General features: G+C 40.9%; 1 protein-coding gene across 3 annotated transcripts in view; it reads left to right on the forward strand.

Moving 5' to 3' along the window:
* Nucleotides 1–26,053, forward strand: part of col12a1b (collagen, type XII, alpha 1b) — a 147,664-nt gene that overhangs the window by 29,985 nt on the left and 91,626 nt on the right. For all 3 annotated transcript variants that reach the window (XM_086265140.1, XM_086265141.1, XM_086265142.1), the window contains 12 exons: nt 3,785–4,054; nt 9,704–9,970; nt 10,787–10,979; nt 12,592–12,716; nt 14,769–14,918; nt 15,206–15,325; nt 16,417–16,581; nt 16,767–16,913; nt 18,395–18,540; nt 21,225–21,354; nt 24,080–24,225; nt 25,176–25,302. In XM_086265140.1, the coding sequence (XP_086121266.1) occupies nt 3,785–4,054; nt 9,704–9,970; nt 10,787–10,979; nt 12,592–12,716; nt 14,769–14,918; nt 15,206–15,325; nt 16,417–16,581; nt 16,767–16,913; nt 18,395–18,540; nt 21,225–21,354; nt 24,080–24,225; nt 25,176–25,302 (1,986 nt within the window). The remainder of the gene's footprint in view (nt 1–3,784; nt 4,055–9,703; nt 9,971–10,786; nt 10,980–12,591; nt 12,717–14,768; nt 14,919–15,205; nt 15,326–16,416; nt 16,582–16,766; nt 16,914–18,394; nt 18,541–21,224; nt 21,355–24,079; nt 24,226–25,175; nt 25,303–26,053) is intronic.

Here is a 26,053-nt window from a genome sequence, read left to right on the forward strand (position 1 = left end):
GGAAACTCAATTTCAGGGCAGTTCCTCTCTTATTCAGTGAGCTAGACAGACTTTTTCTCGTGATATGAAGCAGCACCAGCAACACCACCAGAGTGAAGTTTTTATCTCCACCTAGGCTGCCCTGATGAAACTGCAGTGACTCTGCACACTTTGCAGTGGAACATGTCAAATAGCCAACTTTATACAAGGCAGCGATCCCAGAGACTTTCCACTGTGACTGCAGGGAGTCCCAGACACAGCACAAAGAGGCCAGACCTGAGAGGACCTCAGACCCGCCTCAGTCACATGGCCTTCAGGTGCTATTTCTGTTCACGCTATGAGTGACGAAGGTGCTAGCCAAACTAGCCCCAAACTCTGAACTTCCCTGGAAAAAGCTGAAAGCAGCTTGAATTTGATTTGTAGATAGTTTATAGATAGACAGTGGTAGAAATCAGCAATACTGTCTTTAATTTCTGTGGTTTTATTCCGATTTACTTTGATGGACTGTGGAAAAAGATGTCTGAGAATGTCCAGATATTCCACACTCCATGTGACGGCTGTTATTTTCCAATTTTTTGAGCCAGAGCTCCTCCGGGAAGATAAAACAAATGGCAGCATTGGTAGCTTCCTGCTGATGGCAGAGGTGCAGTGCAGTGAAAATGGGGTGACTGAAGCTGAGCACCAGTGACAGTTAAAAATAAACTAAGAAGTACACGCTTGACAGTTTTTCCTGAATTCCATCGGCACATTTCACATTCTTGAAGATTCTCCAAAAGTGAACCTTCAAAACACAGAGGATTGAAAATTAAGCTTTGTAGTGACAGAAGAACCTTTTTCTTCTCAGAAATAAAAATTGATTGAAATAAGATGCAGACTGTCAAAATAAAAGCCTTAATTTGGGTCATCTGTACCTTGTACATCTTTCCCATGCTGCTGTGAGCACAGAACAATCTGCTGGTTCAATCTTGTTAAATTGTTTGTCCTGACATGCCTGAGAACTTGTTAGCGACTTAATTCACTAATAGAGCTTGTCTTTCTGTTTGGCCACATGTTTTGCACATTTAAAAAGACGATAAAAATTATATTTCCGCCATCATTTTGGCTCTCAATAACATCCAGGCTCCCTTTTAATTTGAGTTATTTCTCATGTTTTCTAATTATTTTGAGTTTGCATAAATATTTGTTGAGCAGGGAGTTTTCCTTTTTTTCCCCTCCCTTCTCTCCAAAGATCTGCATCGACTGGCAAAAAAGCTTGAATGTGATTTATTTCACGCTTATTGCGCTGATTATATAGCTGGATTTAATATTTGGTGATAATTATCCTGTTGTGGAAACTTCATCGCCACAGACGAAGAGCTATAATTTAATATTGGCCCTCCCTCTTTCACTTTCCTATCCAGACACAGCAGATTGCTGGAAATATTTGTGAATGATGGAAGAAGAGGAGATTGTATGTCAGCAAGAGGCAACACGAGTCAGGCAACCCAACAGTGAGAGGCAACACAAAGTAGATTTTTGGGGTTTGTGTATATCCGTGTGTATATTGTGTGTGACTGAAGCTGTCAGGAAGTTGAGTTAAGGTCCTAAATCATCTGAAAACTTTAACATGAACCAGTTTTACAGTCCATATCACTTCTACCAGCACTGAGTTTATGCCACAGCATATTTGATCCCCAAAGTTCAGCTTGTTTAACTGGTGGGATCAGTCTATGCCTTGCCCTGGGTTTGTTGAAGAGGTGCTCGTCAGTCAAACTCAGACATGGTACGCAAATATTCTGATCGCTGACCTCGCCCACACATGGAATCCAACGTTTCCTCAGGGACTGCTGCCTCTTTGGAAATCCTATAAAACAATGAACCTCACTGCACTGTGCAAGAGTGCTTTTCATGAGCAAATTAGTGTAAAACAGAGAGGGTGTGAGAGAGTCGAGCTGAGACGAAAGCATGCATGGGCCCAGGTATGCATAGGTCAGCAGGGGGAGTGGGGATGAAGGACAGTTTTATTTGTATAGTGCAACATCACAGCAAAAGTTGCCTCAAGGTCCTTTATAAGGTAAAGTAAAGACCTACAATAACACAGAGATATCCCCAACAATCAGAAGCACAGAAGCACTTGGTATCTGGCAATAAGCCACACCCATTTGCTGTTCAAACCTTCTGTTTGTGAAGGGCAGCCAGTAAAGAAAAATGGGGCTTAGTGGGGGAGGGGCTAGAACATTTTGACAGATAATTAAGGTTAACTTTGAAACGTGACTGACGCAAAGCCCCCCCAAGAGAGTCCAAGAACAAAAATCTGGAAAAATCCTGAAACTGTTGTGTTATCTCTGACAAATTTGCACGAAAAGACCACAAACAAACTTTACGAAGAAATCCCAGTAACAAGACAAATCTTATTCCTGTGCATCTCGAGCTCCACTGTTGGCCCCCAGAACCTGATTTGTAACATTGCTGCCATGTTCCCTTCACTATAATGAACCAGCACTTTGGTTAAGGACTCTTACATTTATTGCAGTTGCATGTAAATATTTGTGAAAAAGAAAATGTGCTGTAGTTCAGGTTGCAGTATTATTTTAAACCCCACGTGTCTGGAAATAGGCGATTAAAAAAAAAAATTATGACTAAAATTCAAGTTAGTCCATTCAGATACAGATGAGTATCCACAACAAATCTCCAGGTATCCAGTAATTAAAACTATGCTTGTAATGTTCCACAGTTCCACAATTAGCAAAACAGAATTTGGACAGCTTTAATTACTGGAAAATTTCCCTTTATTGATTGATTAATTGTATTGCTAAAAATCATATTGAACTCACCTTCAGGACATAAACAGTGGTCAATGATCAACAGAGGAAAAGGAACTGTGAATGTGCCAGCGTTAATCAGAAGGGTTGAGTTTCATCTGGATCTGATGTTTAAAGGCTTCCAAAAATATAATATAATTGATTTATATCCAATACGTAATAATTAATAGAAATCTAATCCAGTCGGAGAGAACTAGAAATATTAATAACATATGTTACACATGGGAACAAGGCAAAATATGGAGTGAAAAAGGACTTTTCTGTTTGATAAATTGTTCTAAAGGTTCATAAAACCCACAAGAGAGACATTCACGAACCATTAACTCTAGAGTAGCCAGCAAAAAGCTGAAAAAAGTGAGATATCAAAGCGTCCAGCAGAAGATCTTCCAATAAAAGGAGGACTATAGTGATGATTTGATGATGCAAAGACATCCAGTGAACTACATTAAAGAGATTTCCTGTTGGTGCTTGGACACTTTGAGTTCATGCGGTTCCCGACATGTTTTATGTCTTTCTTCTTTCCCCTATCCAATGCTCTGCACTCACTAATGATGCTGAAAAATCTCAAAATATCCCCAAAATATGAACAAAAAGCACCGGACAGCTCTTCACATATGTTTATGCCGTCCTCTCAGGCCTTTATGGCTGTGGTGATCGGTCCACTCGATTGCCTTTTAATAGTTTCCATTTTGAAAAATAATTAGATCTGGCAGCACGTCCATTATGGTCCCTTTGTTTAAAAGGGAGGATGGTTTTAAATAAAAGAAGTCACAAATACTGGAAAGAACATTAAAACATGTCTGCCAATGTGACTGTACAGTATAAAAAATGCTCACAGTCAAGTCTGAAAACATCTGCTGTGATTTGAGAGGAAATTTAACTGCTATGGTGTCAAAAACTAAAACTGTGGAATCAACATTACATCGCCATTTATATTTCATACACAGTATAAGTTATTGTCTCACGTTCCTTTGATTAATTCTCTGCTTAACTGTTACTTCCAGAGGGGGGTCCTCCTAAAAACCTGGTCACCAGCGATGTAACTGACACCAGCTTCGTGGCGTCTTGGACAGCGGCGCCTGGGAATGTGAATACGTATCGTGTTCAGTGGAAGTCGATGTTTTCCCAGGAGATCCAAGAAAAAACGGTGCCAGGAGATGAAACCAGCACCGTGCTGGAAGGTCTGACTCCAGAGACACTTTACCAAGTCTCTGTGGTCGCTGCCTACCGCCACAAAGAGAGCGAGCCACTCACGGGATCAGAAATCACAGATGGTAAGACTTAATAAACTCTTCAGTCTTTCATCTTTAGCAGTAAGAGAAAATGCATGCATGCACCAAAGGATGAAAGCTGAAAAAATAAAGAAATTCATATATAATCAATGACAGTTACAGGAAGTATTTATGAAAGAACAGACAAAATAAATGTTAACCGTGAGCAAACATATGTTTCTATTTGATCTGACTCTCAAAACAAAAACCAGATCACAGATTGGACCAACCGTTAGCAAAGAGAAAGCAAACCTTCCCGTGTGGTCTCACTTGTCATGGTGGAATAAGTCTTGATAGAGTGCTGGACGTAAGTGCTTTGGCCTTGCTTGAACACCATGGTGTTACCCAACTTTTAATTGGAAGGTGGGACCTACAGTCAGCAGTGCCCTTTCTACTGACGCCAAGATGGTCTGACATCCTGACATTAGGTAGCGACCAGAGTGTGATTTAGCGTCCCACTCAGAGAAGACCACGAAAAGCTTTAGGAGAGCGCATATCATACCGTCCCAACCATCTCTGTGAAACAGCACTTTATATAAGAGTCAATAGATTCTCTTATTTCCATTTGACACTAGTGTATGTGACCCTGGAAGGAAAACAGCCGGATGATTAGCTTAACTCCACTGACACCTCTGGTGTCGATGAACATGTCGTCAGTTACAGCTTCTCAGAAAAACGAACAAAAGCAAATCTTGGTGATAATTAAACCTTTAATTTTAGTTGCGAGGGGGGTGTTGGCCCACTTGGGGCTGGAGGTGGGACTTGAGCATATTATGTACATAAAAGGTGGATGCAGCAAAGTGAGACCACCTGTTGGATTCTAGTTTCTTTGAATTTTGACTCCTTAACTTATAACTATACTATAAAAGCCTTGACAGTTTCCAAACTCACAGCTTACACATCTGCTCTAAAGAAGGAAATAACCCATACAGAACAAAGGTAACTTTGCGGTAGCCTCAAGTGGACATTAGAGGAACTGCAGTTATTGGCACATGAGCTTTATGTCTTGATTAGGGATGGTATCCGGTATCTGGTGCCATTATGGCAACGGTTCTGTCATAAACGGTAGTAACCAGACCGAAAAGCAGCGCACATTTCGGTGCTTTATTTCGGTGCTTTTTTTTCCCTGAGCTCTGATACACTTTAGATTCTAGCCAATCCTTTTACGTTTCTGAGGATAGTAGGCGGGCCCAGGTACGTACGTTCTTTTAGAGCAGAGCTACAGATTAAAAATGCCCAAGGTGAAGCGGTCAAAAGTCTGGCTGTACTTCACAGCAAAATATGTAAATTCAGCAGCCTGCAACAAGTGCTTTAAGCTGATACTGTGCAAAGGAGGTAACACCTCAAATCCGATGAAACACCTGGCGACACAGCATTTTTTTTAAAAGCCGAGAAATGCGCCGTATTTGATAGCTTGCCGCGAGACCTCACACCGTGCACATCTACTGCGGGTGTGGTGCCTGTTATCGGACCCGGAGTTAGCCACATCCCCCAAAAACCCGAAGAGTAGAGTCCTGGCCCCTAGCCCTGCCAGTGTAGCAGAAATGATGACGGATGATGATGGCAGCAGCAGCCGTTCTTCTCTGGGCGAGTAGCTTAATGTTGTTGGTGTGTAATTTACGTTGAGTATGCTAACCACGTTATTACATTAATGCATGTAAGGTGAACTAGCAAACATCATCATAGCTACATGCGGCTGTCTTCTTGTTTGATGGCAGATACTCCCTTCACCCTGGCCAAAAAGGCTAAAATGACCAAAGAAAAAGTGGAAAACAGCTAAACGAGAGGTTTTTGGACAAAGTTTGTGTTTTTTCCATTGTTTAAGCACTGCTTCCATCCAAGAGTGATACCATATATGCCCCATAGCTGCAGAAAAGGCTAACATTGTTATCTTTTTACAAAAAAACAGCTGAACATGAGAGGTTTTTGGACCAATTTTGTGTTCTCCATTCTTTAAGCACCGGTTCGAGCACCGGTTCGAGCACCGGTTCGAGCACCGTTTAAGCACCGGCACCGTTTCAAAAGTACCGGTTTGGCACCGGTATCGGATAAAACCTAAACAATACCCATCCCTAGTCTTGATGATTGCAGCTTCACTTCCCGCAGTCACACAAGTAAATATTTGGCCCTTCTGTTACAAGCCACAAACATAGAAAGGCATTTTTTGGGGGTCAGCTTTTTTCCCTGGAGCTGTCTGTTTGTCAGCGGCACATACTCACAAAATCTGGCAGCAGAGTGATGAAAAGAAAAGATCATTAGTGCAGCTTGTAATGTGTCTTCTTTCTGGGTTGGAGCATCTTTGGGCCCAAGTTCCCCAGTCCAATATTCTGTTAACACACATTAACCCTCCAAGTGTTTTCATGTTGAGTCCACCCTAACACCTCACCCTAACCCATGTCACACTAAACAAATAAGAAGCTGGGAAACACTGGGAAAATGCTTCAGACCATTGTTTTCCCTGTAAAACTCATTTTGTGCAACAAAAGCAGCCAGACTTGTCAAATGTTTGAATAGACTTCAAGATTAAATGACTTGATTTAATAAGTTATGAAATTACCATAAAGGTCATGGTAAACAAGATCAGCAGCTTTTGGCACATCACAGTGTGTCTGCCTCTTGGGCAGTGACCATCAGCTGGACTTCATTACTTTTCCTAGTACGTTGTGGGATACTTTAAGTGAACTGTTTAGAGTAAAGATAAACTCTAAACATATATAGGGTGAAGACTACAATGTCACACTCACTATTTAGGGTAGTCTGTATAATAAGGTGAGTAATGAGTTACTTCAGATGTAGTTCGTGTTTTATTTGGTGCCAAAAAAGTCATCTTTGCGCAACATGAGGGCTGCTTGGGGATATCAGTCGTCTTTAACAATTTATACATTTTTAAAAAGGACTCCAGAAACTTTTCTTCTCTCTGGCAGAAGCAGATCTGATTTTGAGATCAGTTCTTATCACCTGAAATTTACCCTTACCTGTGTATCCTCCTGTCTTTGAATGAATAAATAATCTTTATTTGGGGGTTAAAGTGCCTTGCTTGAGATCACAGTGATTAGTTACTCTGAGATCATCTGGTTAGCATCAGTCCAGATGTTTAAAAGGCAGCGTTCAGGCCACGAACCCGTGTTTTTAACCCTCAGAGGGGAAGTCAAGGACGTCCTCACTATTTTCAGACATTTGGCTGAAACTCGCTGTTCTGATTGCAAGTGAACGTGAGCCAAAACAGATTCAATGCTTCCTTTTGTCAGGAAAAAAAAATCTATTTCTTACATAATCATACAGATGGCACTCTCCAACGGGTTTCTGGTTCCTGGTTGGTGAAAGCCGTCCAAATTGAAATTAAAATTTTCAGTGTAGATTATTTTTAGGCCGAGATTTAAAGCGAAGCTGCAGCGCGGTGGCAGCTTTGCTTGTGCTGCGTTCTCAGCAATAACACGACTACAGCGTGGGTGTCCTGTGAACTGCACGCTCACTTATTGTGTCCGAGTTGAGGCACTCTCTAAAAATATCAACGCGTCCCTCATTTCATTTGCACACATGGGAAATTAAACACACACACACACGGGCCACCCGAAACAAAGAAGGCACAGATAAACTATCGCATCTTACTTCATGCTCTCCCTCTGCATCTTTCCAGCAGGAAATTTGAATCTCCTGCTTTAGATTTGTTTAAATCCATCAACACACGGAGAAGTTGGATTCAGTATTTTTTTCCACCTATAAAAATCCTCCAGAGTGAAATCAAGTAGTTTGAAAAACTTTCCCCCGGATCATTAAATATACATATTATTTCCTCACAGAGTTTTTGTAATCGCTCGCAGTATTGTCAGAATGACTTAATTTTAATTCACAGGGCTTCTCTGTTGTTTCGGAGCAAAAAGGAAAATGTGGTTACCATTTCCTCCCAACCGATCACTTCTGGGTGAAAGCCTAATTTACAGCCAATTACATCTGGCAGGTAGCTGATGGTATTACTCAACATTTAGGCCCGCAGTTATGAATGCTAACGACGACTGAGGGAATACAGAGGGATACCTCACATGGCCGAAAGAAGTGATGATTGCTGGAATGGTTCAGATAAAGAAATATTGAGTGAGCTTTATGGCAGCAATGCTGAGTGTTTTTGAAGGACATGAAATGTGGCAAAAAGTACATTACATGAAAAGAGCTTTAGGCTGAAAGTGAACCTATGCTTCTCACGTCCGGCTTTTGCACTCCGCTGGAGTGGCTGTGCATTATTATCTATATAAAGCTGGGTCTTGGTTCAAGCCTGGTGGGAAGACCAGCTGAGATCACAATTTTAGCTATACAGACTCAAACAATGATCTTTCACCCAATAATTGTGAGTAAAATTTATAAAATCATAGGTTAATTTAATAATTAATCATTATGGAAAATATGCTTGGTATAAAGTGAATGTACACCAATCAAGTAAATTTCATTTTATCAGATTCTATTAAATTCAATTTTAACAGGACAAAATCTCTAGCAGGTAAAAATCCTGAATCCGGGTTTTAGTAAATAGAACAGAGGTCGGACACCGAGGAGCAGCTGGTGCAGACTGAGGACAGGCAGTAAGACAAAGAGCAGAAACTATCCAGCGTTCCAAAAATAAAGAAAGCACACAGACTTACAAGCAGTTTGGCAACAGCAGAGGTCAAAGATCACACACAAGAGGCGAGGAATGAACACTGGGAAAGATAATAGTAGGAACATAAAGTAAGGAGAAAGCAGAAATAACTAAGGTGCATGACAAATCAAATCAAATAATTAATTAAAAACATCATATGGGATTGCCTTTTCAGTGTGTGTGCTGTGATTGGCAGCCTTTAAAACAGAGCCTGGCTCCGTGCAGAGACTTCCTGGATAAAAAGGCCTGAGTCTAAAAATATTGACATCGAGGTGGACAAACTCACATTGATGTCACCCACTAATTTGTAGGATCTATTTTGAACCCTTGATTTTAACATAATGGCATTACCAGCTGAGTTTTTATGAAGCCAGAAGGGACCATGTTTAGAGGAGATGGTGGAGTGAAGCTGTGTCCATAGACTTAAACTAATTATTGCTAAGTAGCATGAATAAAACACTAGAAACACAAGAATTTCACTTAAACAAAACTAAAACATAGACTTAGTAGAAGGGCTGTTAGTTCAGTTAATGCCACAATAAGCTATATTATTTGTGATTATGCAATAAATTTGTTCCAAAAGGCAGTGATACCATAACCATGAGCCATTTACCATTTTGCTCAACTTTAAACGTCAATAAAATATAAACGGGGCAAGTAAAGAAAAAATAATCTTCTTCCATACGTGTGTCATAAAGAGAGAAATGAGCTTTAGAGGCCAAAACTGTTTTTGGAGCAGGCTGTAAATGTGTTTATTTCAGCTGTTGGAGATTTTAACATGGGAGTCTGTGGGGACTGACTTGTTTTTGGAGCCAGCCCCAAGTGGGCATCGGGGGAACTGCAGATTTTAGCATTTTTTCAGCCCTCCAGGTTTCTACTTTAAAACAAACCCTGGATAAGTCAAATATACTTTGTTTAGGTTTCCCCAGGAACAATTTAAAGGGGAACTGGTACAACTAGTTTCTCTTTAACGATACTGAATTATGTTGTTGCAGTATTAAAAGTGCATTCTATGTTTTCAGCCTCTGCTGATGGGAAAAGACTGAGAGTGTCAGACGAGACAGAGAAAACCATGAGAGTCACGTGGACGCCAGCGCCGGGCAACTTGCTCAACTACCGGCTGAAGTACGTTCCCCACAACGGAGGCAAAGAAGTGGTCCAGAAAATCCCTGCAAAGGCCACTTCTACCATCATGAAGAATCTGAAGCCCGCGACCACATACAATATCACCGTTCTGCCCATCTACAAGCGCAGGGAAGGAAAAGCAAGGCAAGGAGTAGGAACGACACGTACGTTGGTCCATAATTCAACCCTCTGAGAGACAGCACACTGCAGAAACATGTCCATCTTAGCCAAGACGTTTATACCTGTGCTCAGTCTAAAAATATGATCGCTGGTGGATGAGTTTAGCTCAGGTGCTGGATGCAATGGGCACAGAGTCACTCATTTAAAGTCATTTTTTATAAGAAAAAATACTCCTGTAAGAAAGTTTTCATGTTATATTGCTCTAATTTTAAAGGAGCTTTTACATAATGAGAAAAAGTAAATCTGAGGCCCACTCTAAGGATGTGTGAGGATGTGTAGCCTCCAGGGTTTAATCCTCAGTGCTGAAGTTAACTAGAGAATTGTCTGTATTTTCCAGGCAGCGTATAAACCTGGTATATTTAAAGATTTATTCACAATTTTTCAGAGAAACCTCACACCAAGTCACGGTGCCTTGGAAAAAAAAATGTTTCTTTGTTCCAAGTTGCAGATTTTTTTTCCCGTTTTCCCACCAACAATTTCATGGACTGACTTCAAGTTTAAACTACTTGTTAAGAGGAGTATTTTTCACACCACAGGTGCTGCAGCGCCTCCTCACGAGAACACTAAAATCACAGATAAACACGTGCTCAATCACACGCTAGCATTACTAACATACAGCATGACACTGGGCTTCCTAACGGTCGACACTGGGTTCAAGGAATTGTATTATGGACTAATGAGAAACTGGCTTGAATGTGGCGTGGCTGATCCTTAAAAACCTTCGCCAAGAGTTGGAGTTGTGTCGAGTTTAGTTCTAGGTTAGTTTGTCCTGAATTTCCTACTGATTTCTTCTATTTCAGTGTCACCGTACAAGAGTCCCAGGAACCTTCTGACCTCAGAGCCCACCAGGACCAGTTTCAGAGTGTCCTGGGATCCAGCACCTGGGGAAGTCAGGGGCTACAAAGTCACCTTTCACCCCACAGGGAATGATATTGACCTTGAGGAGCTCCTTGTTGGCCCCTATGATAACACAGTTGTTCTAGAGGAACTCAGGTAAGCTTTCAGAGTTATTTTATGGCATACGCAGAGGATTTCATTTAAAAGGAAACAACAAATATTGAAGACAGTCAACAGGAAAAGGCTTAAATGGACACTATGATAACAGAACTCATAAATTCTATAACTTGTCAACAATAGGATTTGGTCCAGAAAAGTAGTTTGACCCAGTAGTATCAGGGAAAGTTGCAGTTAAATATCTGCGAACTGAGGAGAGCCGCTACTGAATGTCTGGGAGAGGACTGTTGTCCCATTGTTGTCTGATAGAGGATTCTAGCTGCTCAAATGCAGGTTTTTGGACTGAATGCCAATAACATGCCAGATGCTCTCTTTCCTCTTAAGTCTGGAGAATACGGTGTCCGTGTTTTCCAAAAGATTTCCAATTCTGATTCGTCAGACCACAGAAAAGTTTTCCTCTTTGTTTCTTTCTATTTTAAATGAGCTTAGGCCCAGAGAAGACAGCAGCATTTCTGTTAACTTATGAATATTTCTTTGTATGGTAGAGATGAAAGGATGAAAAGAGGAAGACGAGTTTTATGGAGAACATACAGAGGGTTGGAGATGGAGGCAGATCATCTGCTGTGGTGAAAAAAATATTTAATGTGGTTAAAGATAAGAGATACATGTTAGATACTGATTCTATCAACTTGCTTTGAAAATACAGATTGGGGTTATGGGTTCCTATTGGAAGGCTGTAGGGACCTGGATACAGTACAGGACCTTTTTTTTTTACAGTATTCTTCTATATTACTACCTTACAATATAAAGCGCCTTGAGGCGACTGTTGTTGTGATTTGGCGTCATATAAATAAAATAATAATAAAATGGAATTGAATTATTACAGCATGATTGCACAAAGACTAATAGAAATGTAAATGTTTACACAAAAATCATTAATTTTGATGTGGGGAAGCTGTTTTTCTGTGCTTAGACTGTTAAACACATAAACAGTGCTAATGTTTAGGTAGCAGCTTAGCTAGCTGAATACATGGTACAAGGTTGATGCACAGTAGCAAAAGATGTAAAGCTTTTCCAAAAATAAACTTTTGTAGACTACATTGTGTGCAGTGATTTCAGATTATATTCTGATCACAGCAGGCAGGTAAAACCTCCCAAATCTGGCTATTAGCATTGTCTGAGTAACACTGAACACAAACACATTGTTTTTGTTCAGTGTTACTCGGACCTTCATAGGGAATCTCTTAATTTGAAATTTGAGGGGTAAAGTTACATCTTAGTTTGGAATTCAACCCTTAATAAATCAAATAAAGCTTTGTTATGCTTTCAAACTAACATTTATTCTTGAACCAGTGCTGCGAATCTGACTGCAGTCAAACATTTAGGTTTCAGCACACCCTCCACCAGCTATGATGTCATCTGATTGTTTATGCTGTACAAAATTGCTTAGAACTGAGGGAAGCAGCAAAGCTTCACCACTGACATGAAACAACTTCGTAAAGTTCCACGTCTTTGGTAAAAAAAAAGTTAATAAGTTGAAAAGTTAATATTAGTAAAGGGTTCACTGCTTATAGGCTTATAAGCTGATGATGATTTTTTTTTTTTTTGCTGATGATTTTAGCGGTTTGTCTCTTTTCCCCTTTATCCTCAGATCAGGAACAAAGTACTCTGTCGCTGTGTTTGGGATGTTTGATGGAGGAGAGAGTTTGCCTCTTGCAGGAGAGGAAAAGACGACTCTCAAGGATGAACCCGAATCTCCTCATGTCACTCTTTCTGGTAAAAGCCGACAACAAACTTCTCTCTGCGCTCATTAGCAGGCCTGCAGAGCAGACGTTCTCTGATCTCTGACGTTGAAGTGTCGCTCAGATTAGTGCCAAAACTTTGGTTTATATGTTATCACAGGGAATTGAAATCGCTGTCGCTGTGGGACTGAAACTCGGCACAGATGATTACGATTCATTGAAATTATTTAGAGATGCTTGGCTCACATTTTCTCACCTCCCTACTGTTAGTGGGAGTGTAATGTGGAGCAGAGTTACATGCGATCAGGTGTTGACATGAATATATATATGAACTGCACAAATGATCCCCTCACATGCTGCAAGCACTGAGCTTTAATGGCATTGCCATAAGCAGTTAGACTTTTTTATGATCCAGAGGGTTCGATGCTGGAGGGATGTATGCAGCTAGGAAAATGTTATGCTTCCCATCAGACCCCGAGGAGGTGCTGATCCGCAGCAGAAATTCCTGCTGTAATGTGAAGCAGACACGGTGACCGACTGCCCACCGAGCAGGGAACGCGCCAGGCCACTCCAAGATCCTTGCTTACTTAACTGCAGCTCTAACAGAGCAGGCTTTAATTCAGTGTTTTTGACAGGTCCATATGGTCTTTAATGTGTCCTTAATATGCTGCAGAAACATTATTTTTTACTGTCCATTAAATTTAATCCTTTTTAAATTTTGCTCTTTACACAAAACTGGAAAAATCTGACATTGAAGCGAGAAAACGTGATTCCAAGCATCTTTTCAGGATTTGTCTAATGAAAACGTTAACCTTCAATGCTAATTGCATCCACAAAGGAGAGTGAGAGAAAAAGTGAGGGTGAAGTGTGTGTCATCGCAAACATAAAAGGGCAGGTTTTCTGTCAATTCTGGACGAGTTGCCTGTTTAATAGCAGGATTACAGTCGAAATTACAACTTGGAGCAACAACTGGAGATTTTGTCATCACAAAAATGTATCAGATTGAACCAAGAACAATTTCGAGTCATCATGTAAATCTGAAGAAAACACTTCAAAGTAATTTGGAAGGATCTCATCTCATGCATGCTGCGCAGGGAGCTTTCAGCCTTAGTGGAGATATACAGGTTCAGACTCATGTTACTGTTGTTTACTTGTAAACAAACAGCATCTTTTATGCAAATAATCTCAACTCCAGAAATAGTTATTTGTATTTTCTGAAACTTTCAAGCATCTTGTTTATAGTAACACCACACAGTTCCTTTAACTGAAGCTTAGACACAAAAGCAACAACAATTCGGAGCTGCTACAGGTTTCGGCAGGACACAGACACACTGGGCTGAATTTTCATTTGCTCCTCCTCAGAGACACTGATTCCAACAGTTGTCTGCAGCTTATTAGAAACCTATGAAAGCTGCCTCTGTTTATGACATCTGTTTTTATTAATAAACGGCACCGGGACATGAGCGCGTTGTTTACTGGCGGTGGTATAACTCAGACAGATCGCGGCCAAGCATCCAACTCGAGCATCAAGCATCTGTTTCTGCTGCCTGCTAAAAAATTAAGTTGCTCGTCTCCTCTCATCTTTTTAATCACACACACAGGCACCCTGTTTTTAATTGCTGGGCGTGTCGTCCTAAAAACATGGACGAGCGGCCATTTTTCACCCCCTACAGGTACCTGGAGCAGGAATGCGCAGTAACTTCAGGGAGCAGGAGGCCTCGTAGATCACAGTATGGGAGAGGCTAATCGCTGCTGAGACTACAGCAGCACAAAACACCCCGAGTGTCTTGCTGTGCTGGAAGAAAGACACAGAGAGAAAAAAAGACCATGAAGAGAGCTCTTAATTCTGCACTGACAGCTGTTACACAACGTGTGAATTATTTGTGTTACATAATGTAAATCTGTTGTCTAAGCATCTTGTGATTGTGAGAGTTTTCGTGATGTCCTGCTTACTCCTCTGTCCTCCTGATGCATTTCCTCTCACTCTTTCACACTTTTCCCTCACACAGTAAGACTAAACAGACACTTGTGGTGGGTATCTGTTGTGTACTAACCTCCTCTCCTCCCAACACCACCGTCTCTACAGACGCTCAGTGTAAGACCACAGCGAAGGCCGACATCGTGCTGCTGGTCGACGGCTCCTGGAGCATTGGACGCATTAACTTCAAAACCATCCGCAGCTTCATTGGTCGCATGGTCAGCGTGTTTGACATCGGCCCAGAAAGAGTCCAGATTGGTAAAGCTTTCACTATTGTTACTATAACGGCATGAGTCACATGGAGGGATGTTTTCCTTCAGACAACTGTCTCTTGGTATTCGCCTAACCTTAACCTCCCTTAATGGTATCTTTAAACCTCAATGGAAGATATTGTGCTCATTTCTAGATCCATATTTTAATTTTGGGAATTTACTAGAGTAGCTTTGTGTGAGTAACAGTTCAATCTAACCCCCATCCTGTATCTGAAATAAGCTGTTTTACACCAAATCAGAGTGGCTGTATCCTTAGTGTTGTATTTTCTGCAGGTCTGGCTCAGTACAGCGGTGACCCAAAGACTGAATGGCACCTGAACGCCCACCCCACCAAAGAATCCCTGATGAATGCTGTTGCCAACCTGCCATATAAAGGAGGAAACACCATGACAGGTGTTTTTTTTTTAGTACTTTGGCCCAGCTCTCACTGACCTGGGTGCCAGTGTGGGAGACAAATTGATTCATTTTTATATACTGTGGCAAATCACAACGTATACAAAGTATAAAGTATAATTTCAAAGCACTTTACATACTGGGGCCAAACCCTTGGTGTGAGACTCAGCCACAGTGGAGAACAAAAAGCTCACTTTTAAGAGGAAGAAACTTCAGACAGGTGTGAGGAAGACGATGGACAAACTACCGGAGAGAGTAGACACAAAGTTAATAAGATGCAGCATGGAGCGTTAGAGCGAGGCGAGACACACTAAGCAGAGACGGTAAAAATTCAACAAGACTTTTATTTTATTACTCAGTTGAGAAGATATAAGCAGAAGTAGTACAAGTTAATAGTGACAAAACACTGGAAGCAGCAGCTGAGCTTAGCATTGAACAGCTGGAAGGAAAAGCTGATCTACTATAACATGATGGTCTTCCATGGAAATCCAAACCTACCACTCATAGACAGACACACAGAATTATAAGGGGTTTAACTTTAAAGCGATCACAGTGAATAGGTAGAAAGGCTACTCATCAGTTTGTTACCTGTTGAAGTTCAGCATCTGCCTGCTGAGTTGGGGTCAGAATTCACTCAGCTTCCACTCTGAGTTCTTGGCTAGCTTAGTGTTAGCATGCTGTCTGTGCAGATGCTTGCAAAGAGTCGAAGTTGTGTTAGCAGCATAATTTAACAGCTGTTTGTCCTAGATGCAGTCTCCATTTTACCATCACACTCTTGTCCTTTTGTCCAATGAAAATAAAAGTAATGTCCATATCAACGCTCTTAGACTGTGGCACTGTTTTCCACCTCTGGCACGTGAACTGAAATCAGCTAACTGTGGCGTGTGTGCAAGAGCAACGAATAAGTGGGGTCGATAGAACCAGTTCTCGATTCCTGTCCTTGATAATGGACATATTCGGTATCACATGATCCAGCTGTAAGCTTTCTGATGGGTCAGGTTAGTTTCAGAGGGGTTAAACAACAGAAAAGCAGCATGCAGTGCTTTGTGATCTGCACACATAACTGAAACTTCTTCCTCACTGTGGTACAGGAATGGCTCTGAACTTCATCCTTCAGAACAACTTCAAACCCAACGTGGGGTTGCGTCCAGACTCCCGCAAAATAGGCGTCCTGATCACTGACGGAAAATCCCAGGATGAAGTCATTGTAAATTCACAGAACCTGAGAGACAGCGACATTGAGCTCTATGCTATTGGTGAGTGAGCTTCACTGGTTTAAAGAAAAGGAAATTAAAACACGTTTGAACTTTTGGATGATTGCTACCTGCATGCAGCGAAGCAGAAAAAGTACCTGACTTTACTAGAATGGGCTGAAAATGATCAACCAGCAGCCACTTTAGTCATCTTCCTTCATCAAACTCATGGTTTATTTTTCTCACAGGTGTAAAAAACGCTGATGAGAATGAGCTGAGGTCCATCGCCTCTGACCCAGATGACATTCACATGTACAACGTCAACGACTTCAAGTTCCTGCTGGACATTGTTGACGAACTCTCTGAAAACCTGTGCAACAGCGTTAAGGGCTCAGGTAGGGAAGATGTCACATGCTCAGAACACTGGCACAGATACCTGCTAATGAGCGCTAACTAAAAGATAAAATATGTGAGTAATCAGGTCATCTTAATTATTTAATGTTATCGAGGTGCATCCATGGACCTAAACATAAACTAAGTATTGCTATGAGCAACAAACTCACCAAAACTGAAGTACAGACTTCTGGGACAGTCTGTTTGTGTAATTAACCACACAGCAGATAGTTCCATTAAAATGCTCCAAGAAGTGCCAGCAGCACAAAGCTGTTCTAGAGGTCTACTTCAGTGATTTGAATTAGCGTAGGTGAAGCCGAGCAGGGCTAGCAGCTACGACCGCTTGTGTCTGCACCATCCTATTAGCCATAATGGCCACATCCTTAACTTTAAGCCTTAACAAAATCCAAAGGGGTGACTTATCCAAACATTCGTTATCAACTTATCCCAAAGTTTCATTGTACACGTACAATGACAATATAAGGCTTTTCTATTCTGTTCACCACCTGTACAGGTGTTACGAAAGGGGAAAACATCCACAGGCCAAAGCTGGGGTGTTTTTTGTATCGGTCTGTGAATCTCTTTATTTCTGCTGTAAAGTTGGACATTTTATCATGGCAGTCTATAGGGACTGACTCTCCGTCTGAGTCTGCCTCAAGTGGACACTAGTGGAAATGCGGCTTGGTATGACAAGGCAAACACATACAGTATGCATTGGCAGAATTTAAAACAAATGAAGCAGAAAGTCCAAAGCAGTGTGATTTAAATATCACAATTTCATCATAAACTTCTTATTCCTGCTCATGAAAATGCCGCAGAACATGGCGATATGGTACGCTTTAGCTAAAGATTTAAAGCTCTGTACATTTTCACAAGTAAATAGCAGCTCACAGCTCTTTGTACAAACTATTCTTTAAAATTACTGTGGTGGTGGAAACATCACAGTTTAAAAAAACAAACAGTTTTTAACATGGACAATCAGACATTGGTGTTTATTTTCCCGCAGGCTTTCAGCAGGTTTTATAAGAACCTGAGCCTGTGAAATCTGCTGACAAAAACTTTTAGTCTAAATCAAAGACATCCTCTTCATTGGTACAGCTTGAGAGATGAAACTAATGGCTGCTGACAAGTAGAGAGTAGAGATTACTTTGAGTGTTTTATTATCAACAGATCAACATTATCCAGACTTGGCTGAAAGATAAAAGCAAAAATGATAAATTTGTAGATATATTTGACTCAGCTCTGCCTGACAGTCTCAATTATTTCAGACCTTCAAAGGACGTTGCGACACATCCAAGCATCTGATGGAAACTTTCGTAGTGGACGTACTTTATGTGTGTAAATCAATTTTAAGAGGAAACAATTTACAGCTGAGCCGGAGAAAACCAGTTTTTAAATGAAGCAGCCGGCCAGGAGCTTTACTGTCAGAGGAGCGAGGGCAGATTTGTGGATCCCAATATCTGTGCCGTTTGTTTCTTTTCAGATGATGAGTCAGTGGCAGCGCCCACCAACCTGGTGACCTCGGAGGTGACGCAGAGCTCTTTCCGCGCTACCTGGACTCCACCTGACGGTCCCGTGGACCAATTCCGCGTCACTTACGTGATGGCGGCCGGGGGACCCACCGAGGAGGTGAGATGAAGCTCACCCTCTCTAAAACCAGGCAACAAGGTTTAACTCGTCAGATACCAGTCACAATAAAATTTAATTGACATAAAAAAAAAACTAAAGTAAGGAGATAGAGATGAGGAAACAGGAAATTAAAGTCAAAAGATACGCTCCAAGAAAATGATCTAAAGCAATCTCGAACATAACACACTGTTTGAAGGTATGATGAGGATAAATGAGGAGAGAGGCAGTACCCTATTCTTTCCTCTTCGCATCCTCCACCTGGTTTCGGTATAAAGTCGGTTATGTCATTGTTGTCTGGTATCCATTCTATTGTTCCATCTCTAAATGGTCAAAAGACCTTCAGATAATTGGAGTATTTTACAGGACTTAGAAGAATCCGCTCAGTCTGCTTCCTGTGACGGTAAACTTTATGTTTGCCAGCTGTTGGATCATTCTCTGAATATCAAACAGCAACTTGTTTTCTTATGAATTCCCTTTGGCTCCTATTAGCTAATTAGATAATTCTTTTGTTTGTTTATAGGAAACCAAAACCACAGCTTCCTGTAAATTTCAGATAATGACAGTTGCACAAAAACAGACTAATTAACGCTAAATTCCCTCCCGCCCTCCCTCACACAAAAACAGACTCTCGGGTGAGTTTCCAAACACCCAGGTCTGGCTTTTATTCAAAACTGCACTTTAGGTGGCCCCCAGGATCTGAAATGTGGATCCTGGCTGGTTTACTGAACCTACGCTGAGTTTAGACGTGATCTGTTGTCAGTTGTGTCTTTAACAACACGTTACTGGACCCTTTACTGGCTCTGGTCAGGCAGAGCCTGCGATGATTTCACTCCATCTATTTGGTTTAATGTTATAGATTCACACTGAGCCAGGATGCCTCCCCTGCAGCCACTTTTCATTAACATGTTTACATTGGACTGCTTGAACAGCGTTGGGTATTAGTGCAGACCTTATCTGCTGGGATTTACACCCACTTCAGCCCGTTACAAGGAGGGTCAGCACAGAGGCCATAGCGTGCTGCCACGAGGTGGAACTCGTATATAACTGTGTATATTCAAAAGGAAAAATAGAAATGCGTTAAATTAATAGACAAAGAAGGGGCTGTGTGGTGAGTGAAGTGTGTTCTTGGCTTAATTTTAAGTCTTAAAAATGTACGATCAACCCGTGCAGCTGCTGTTTTAGGCAAAGACACTAAAAATCGATGAGTGGGATTTGTCTCTGAAAACCTGATGCTAGGATCGATATCATTATAACAAAACTATGTAATTGTTATTTTTTTAAAGGTTTGGTTACAGAGTCTCATATTTAGAGTGTCATCATTTGCCAGAAAGAAGAAAAGAAGTACACAATAAACAAAGTAAAGTTGACTCTAAAATTATTATTATTATAACTCAAATTTCCAATATTGTGAACATAAAGTCCTTGGATTATGATAAGCGAATGACTGATACTGTGACAGCTCAGAAGGAAGCAGGACACAAGAAAAACAAACACGTACATTCATGAAAACCCAGCACAAATATTAAATGTCTAAACTTTTACTCTTGGGTCCTGTTCAATCTGATCTCTGTGTCAGGAAAAATAATACACGATTAAGAAGATTACCCCTGTGTTTGGAGTTGCTCGTATGGTGTGTGTGTGTGTGTGTATATTATTGGTCATTATCAGCTAGTTTTAACCCACAATAGCATGGTATGTGACGTGAGTGTTCATATCAGCTGAAACTCCCTTTATTTAATGTGCTGCATGTATCCCAATGTAAACTCAGGTGGGCTGGACCAGAAAAACTATTGCAAAACAAACCTTTTTTTATTTTAATGTATTGAAGTATGTTCATCTGTTACAAAGCAGATGATCATACTGAGAGATCTTATAAGTATTATAGGCACATTACAGTGGCTTTACAGATCACAGTGGCTTTACCAGAGCAAGGGTTCACTGCTCTGCAAGCAAGTATAATCCTGGCTCCACATTGCAAACAAATATATCTTTATGGTTGCTTCCAGTAAATTAAATCTAAAGTTTGTGCTAAAAAATAAATAAATAAAGAGAATGTATCAGCTTGTTTCCCATCCTATTTTGATTATCTTGAGTGTCTGATTCAATAAAGATTAAGGTAAGGTCACACCAGTGGAGTCAAGAAAAACTGTGGTCGAGATCCATTGGAAACAGGTTGAGCTTAATGAATCACAGACACAAATAACTTGATAAGAGGGAGATATTTTCCAGATTACCAAACTGAAGAGCCCACCAGCCTGAGAAGCTGCAGACTCTTTGTGTTTGTTTGTTATTTCTCGGCTGGGTTTGATTTTCCAGCAGAATAGTGCAGGAATGTGACGCTATTTCAAAGCCAAGTTGAACATCCCGCACGAGGACTTTCCCACCAGCACAATAGATTCAGGCTCAACAGACTACAATTATCCAACGGTGAAAAGACAGATAAAAGTTTTAATGACATCACGAAGAGAGGTGAGAGGTGAAACGTCTTCAAGCAACTTAAAGAAGTCCAGACGCTTTTCTTTGTAAGCTCCTTTGACTACGATGACCTGGATGACTGAGAACCTTCACAGACATCACGAAGAGAGGCTTCTTTGGTTTTTGATCCCAGGCACTCTGTTTTTTTTTTACTTTCTGAGGTGAAATTTACCAGCTATGGAATGATAACCAGTCCTTTATCATTTCAGGTGCTGGTCGACGGATCCGTGAACACCTTAGTGCTGCAGAAACTGTCGCATCGGACCGAATACATTGTCAATGTTTACTCTGTGGTTGGCGAGGTGAACAGCGAGCCTCTGAAGGGCACTGAGACCACATGTGAGTATTTCCTCTTCACCTCTGTACCTTCTTGTTCTGTGCCGGACGTAATGTGTGCACTGCTGTTATGTTTCACGGGTGTTGGAGTGGTTGGACAGTTGAAGAGGGGCAGAGACAGCAAAAAGCCTGTTCGGATCCACAAAAGTCCAATATTAGACTCCAGATAGAAGTCTCAACTGGCCCCTGGACCTTATGTTTGATTCCCCTGCTCTAAGTCATTAATGATGATCTCATGATGGTCATCATTGGTGATGATCCCTGCCCTAAATCTAACTATGCTACACTATAAGGGCAAAAGTACTGAGAAACAAAGCTTGTTCTTTGATTTCAGGTGCTTTCAGTCCCATTGCCACAGGTGTATAAAATCAAGCACTGTCTGCCTTTACAAACCTTTCTGAGAGACATTGCCTCTGGCATTAACATCAGCACTAAAACTGTGTGCTGGGAGCTTCATAGCCTATCTTAAACCTCAGAGGCTTAAGCAGGATTGTTTCTCCACTCTCCAAAATTCAAAAACGGCTCTTGCCGATTGAGAGAAGAGCTGAGTTTTTATTCTTGTTGATTTTTTTAAAACCTCTTAGTTCAAAGACATGATTAAAGAAGAGGTTTGAAGGCCGATAGTATCATCGCATTGTGGTGCTTCACATTTGTGGGAAAGCGTTCTATTTCTTCCATATGGTTTGTGAGATAAACAGCTTGATTTCTCCGCTCATTATCCTGTTTCACACACATCCATGGAAGTCATCTGCCCGCCTTCATATCTGGTCCAGCATCTGTGTTTATACTACATATATTTAGCATCTGATCTGAGGTGGAAATATGTTTAACACAGTCCCATGATGCAATCCTGAGAGCGGATGTTAGTCGGAGTAGGAAAAATGGGGCAACTGTTAAAATTAATCAGGTCTGCGGTCGTTGCATGTATCTTAGATAAACTGATAGAGTTTAACAACGTGTTTAGTGCACAGCTCTAAGTGATTTTATTTGCTCATTTGTCCTTTAAAGTTCCCTTTATTTGTGCTAAAATGTGTGATTGATTTTTACAACAAGCGGCTTCTCACTGTCATAAAACAATAACTGGCTCTTGTGTTGCTGTCGGTTTTATGGTGGCCAGCAGCTGTCAGATCACTGTGGCTTTGTTTACTGTAATTTTTAAACTAACACTCGATTAGGTCATAATGTCCTTCTTAAAACAGTGTCTATAAAGGTCTGGGGTCTGTGGGTTTGGGTGGGGGTGACATATATCATGATGTCACATAGTGCTAAAACAGTAAGGAGGTGGGATTTTTTTTGCAAAGCCACACTCTTAAAAAGCCAAAATTCACACATTTGTGGGTGTTTAAAAGGTTACATCCAGTTTCAAAGCAAAAGTGTGAAATACTCATCCTCCTTTCTTCTCGCTTTCCAATACAAAAAAATTAGGTTGGGTTTTAATGCGATTACCATAGACTGTAAATAAAAGACGTATATAGCCAGCTTCTCCCATTGGTTTGAAGCCTGTTAGCATTTTTGTTTCTTGGTCCTAAAAGTAACCTTATTTTGATGAGAGGCTTGGGTGCTAAGTCTTCAGCTAAAGGTAGTTAGTTTGGTTAGAAAGCTGCGTCCATAAACTGTGCGGGTGCACAGATCCCTGCTGGTCAGTGTTAAGTAGCCTGATAAAATATTCACTCGTCAAGACTGAAGCCCAAACTTCTTGAACAGTGTGTACCACAAAGCGAGCCATATTATCAGATAATTCCAAGAATAATGCTCCAAAAGGCACAAACACATCAGAAGTCCAGTTCAGCAGAGGTGAGGCCAAACCATAGACCTGAATAATGAATATAGCTTCTCAGTCTGAAATGTGAAGCCAGTGCAGATCTTCCATGGGAAAATCCACCTTTATACTGTCTACGAGCCTAGCAGACAGTAATCAGCTAGAGCTGCCTGTAATGTATCAGGATACCTGTAATTTCAAGTCGCCGTGCTCCTAATCAAGTTTCCAGATGGATGAGTTCACCCGCCATACAGTTGTTATGCAGGGAAAATATCCATAGAGACTAAAGCCGAGGCTGTAAACATGTTTAGTTCTGCAGTAAAGCTGGACTTTTTAACATGGCTTTCAGAGCCTCAAGTGGCCATTAGAGGAACTGCAGTTTCATGGACTTTATTAATTCTAACTATGCACTATTTAAGATCAGGATTTAGGAGCACACTGTTTTTTTATTATTATTATTTTTTTTTTAAACTTCTCTTCTGTATTTATTCATCTTTTATCAAATAAAAGCACATTCAAAATTTTTAACTATTTTGACATCTGTGTGTCCAAGAAGCCAGATTTCTTCAGCAAATACCTTTCTGTGTTAACCTGGTTTTATCTTCTATATCTCTGTGTTTCCATGAAGCGTGTTGGTTAGCTTTTTTATGTGACATCCAACAAAAAGTAACGAATAAGTCCTGAAAAATATCCTGAAAAAACAGAAGCCATCAAAAGCCCGAAGCTTTAAGATCACTTTGGGACATTTTGGGTCTGTTGGGGTCATTATCCTGTTATTGTACCAAAACCACCTCTGCATATTATAACTAAAAGATCAAGGAGCGTTAATCCAGAAAATCTGAAAAACGGAATTAATTTCTGTGCCTGAACCAACAAACACAGAGATTTGTCCCCTCTGTTACTGTTTAGCAAAGCCAAAGAAGACCATGGCTGTGCCGTGTGTTAAACTGACTGTTTTTGTCCCCTCAGTGCCGCTGTACACAGTGAAGAACATGAACGTGTATGATGAGACCTCAGTCTCCATGAGGGTCAGCTGGGACGGATTAGTCAGCGCCACCGGCTACATGCTGCTGTACAATTCCATCAATGCCTCCGAGCCTCAGCTGGAGAGTGAGGTACACGAACACCGAGGTTACAGTACTTTATCCCTGACAATGGTTTGGGTCTGCAAACTGTATTTATGATCCCAGTCCCAACAATGTGAGTAAGTAAACTTAATAATGTTCCCACAATGTCACAAATTCACCACAACACAGGGACACTCGCACGTAGATCGACACAAATCTGACACATCTCTTTATTTGCGTGTTGAGGTTTTCCACATTTATTTGATATTAGCCGGCTTCTGCTTGCATCACCTTACTACTTCCAGATGTGGATGCAATGAGGAAGTAGACCTCTGCAGCCCGGCTCAGGCCAGGCCTACGAAGAGCAGAGCCCTCAGACACGCTGGGTAATGGCAAGGATTAGCTCATGGCCTGAAGTCATCGAGATGACATAAACAGAACAGATGGGACTGAATGCCTCTTTGGTGTTAACCTACATTTGCGATTATACAGCTGAGGAAAATTTAAAGGATGATTAAATGTACAGTGAGGTGGTCTTTACTGGAAATCAGGCGGCAACTGTGAAGTAGAGGGGAGCATTAACTTACTTTGCAGCACATGTTATTTGACATACAATTTCGTGAAGACCCTTTTATATCAAATTTCTCAAAAATTTTCTTGCTTTTTTGTGTTTAATGTGTGATTTAAAAGAAGAAGATGCATATTGAAAGGTTTAATGAATAATCAGTGAGGTTATCGGCTTACGTTCAAAGACCCCAATGGTGACCCCGAAGTGTAAGAGACAAAACCCCTGTTATATCCATGTATTATACTTGTTACCTGGGCCATTGTTAAAGTTACTATCATTAGGACTATTAGCTACTTATTGATTGTTTTTATTTATGCTAAAAAATATTTTGACGACTCTTTTGTCTGTGCACACCAAGTTCAGCCGTTCTTCCAGTTTCAATGTATGCTAGTTCCGACGGTCACTTTCCTTCACCTCTGTCCCTGTGCAGCTACGTGTTGGAGATGTAACCAGTACCCAGTTGGAGCAGCTGATACCAAACACAGCGTACAACATCAGAATTTACGCTGTGTACGGAGAAGCCACCAGCGAGCCTCTGGAGGGCACGGGAGTCACCTGTATGTAACATTAAACTGATTTTAACTGTTTAAAATGTGATCTCTGAGGATATTTAATAGGATCAGAGCTCCTGTAATGTCGGTGGATTAAAACTCCATCAGCAAGCCAAACACTGGACAGGTGAAGGTAGATGGAGTGTAGCTATCAGCCTGGGTGTCAAGTAGTCACGATAGAAGGAAAAATGCTATTAGAAACTCATTAAAAACTGTCCAGTAGCAGTATTTTAGCTGAAGGAAGAATCAGGTCTTTAGAAGCTGCTTCAGTTCTTTTCAGTGATCCAAAAGCATAAAACAGTCAGCCTCAGTCGGACCGTGAGCCGTCTGTCTGTGAGTCAGTGCTAACCGCTGAACCAATGTGCTGGTGATTAGTTCATCATCCTCCAATTTACCTTTAAATCCATCATCATCTTGATTTTTTGGAGCCGCAAATGTCCATATTTAGCTTTCTAGATTTCTTAGCAAACTATATCTATAAACTTTACAGGAGCAACAAAGAAATAGAAGTAGATCTCTACTAGTTAGTGCAACGCACCACACAAATAAAACAAGAAAGGTTAGTAAACTACAGTGGTTTAGTAGCCAACTCATATCGTACACTGGTCATGTTCTTACAAACCTCAAAGAGCTCAACTATGTTAAAGCTGTCCGCAGACCCGCTCCGTCTCAGAAAGAATTCAAATATTTAAAATCCCTCCCCCCACTTTTCTAAAGTGTTTACTTGAAATCAGAACTTCCATCCTGGATCATTTTT

The sequence above is a fragment of the Aulonocara sp. 'chitande type north' Nkhata Bay genome, linkage group LG15 (genome assembly GCF_057382095.1).
Source record: "Aulonocara sp. 'chitande type north' Nkhata Bay isolate Kocher_YH1m ecotype deep benthic linkage group LG15, A_spYH_male_GT1.1, whole genome shotgun sequence".
NCBI classification, from domain to species: domain Eukaryota; kingdom Metazoa; phylum Chordata; class Actinopteri; order Cichliformes; family Cichlidae; genus Aulonocara; species Aulonocara sp. 'chitande type north' Nkhata Bay.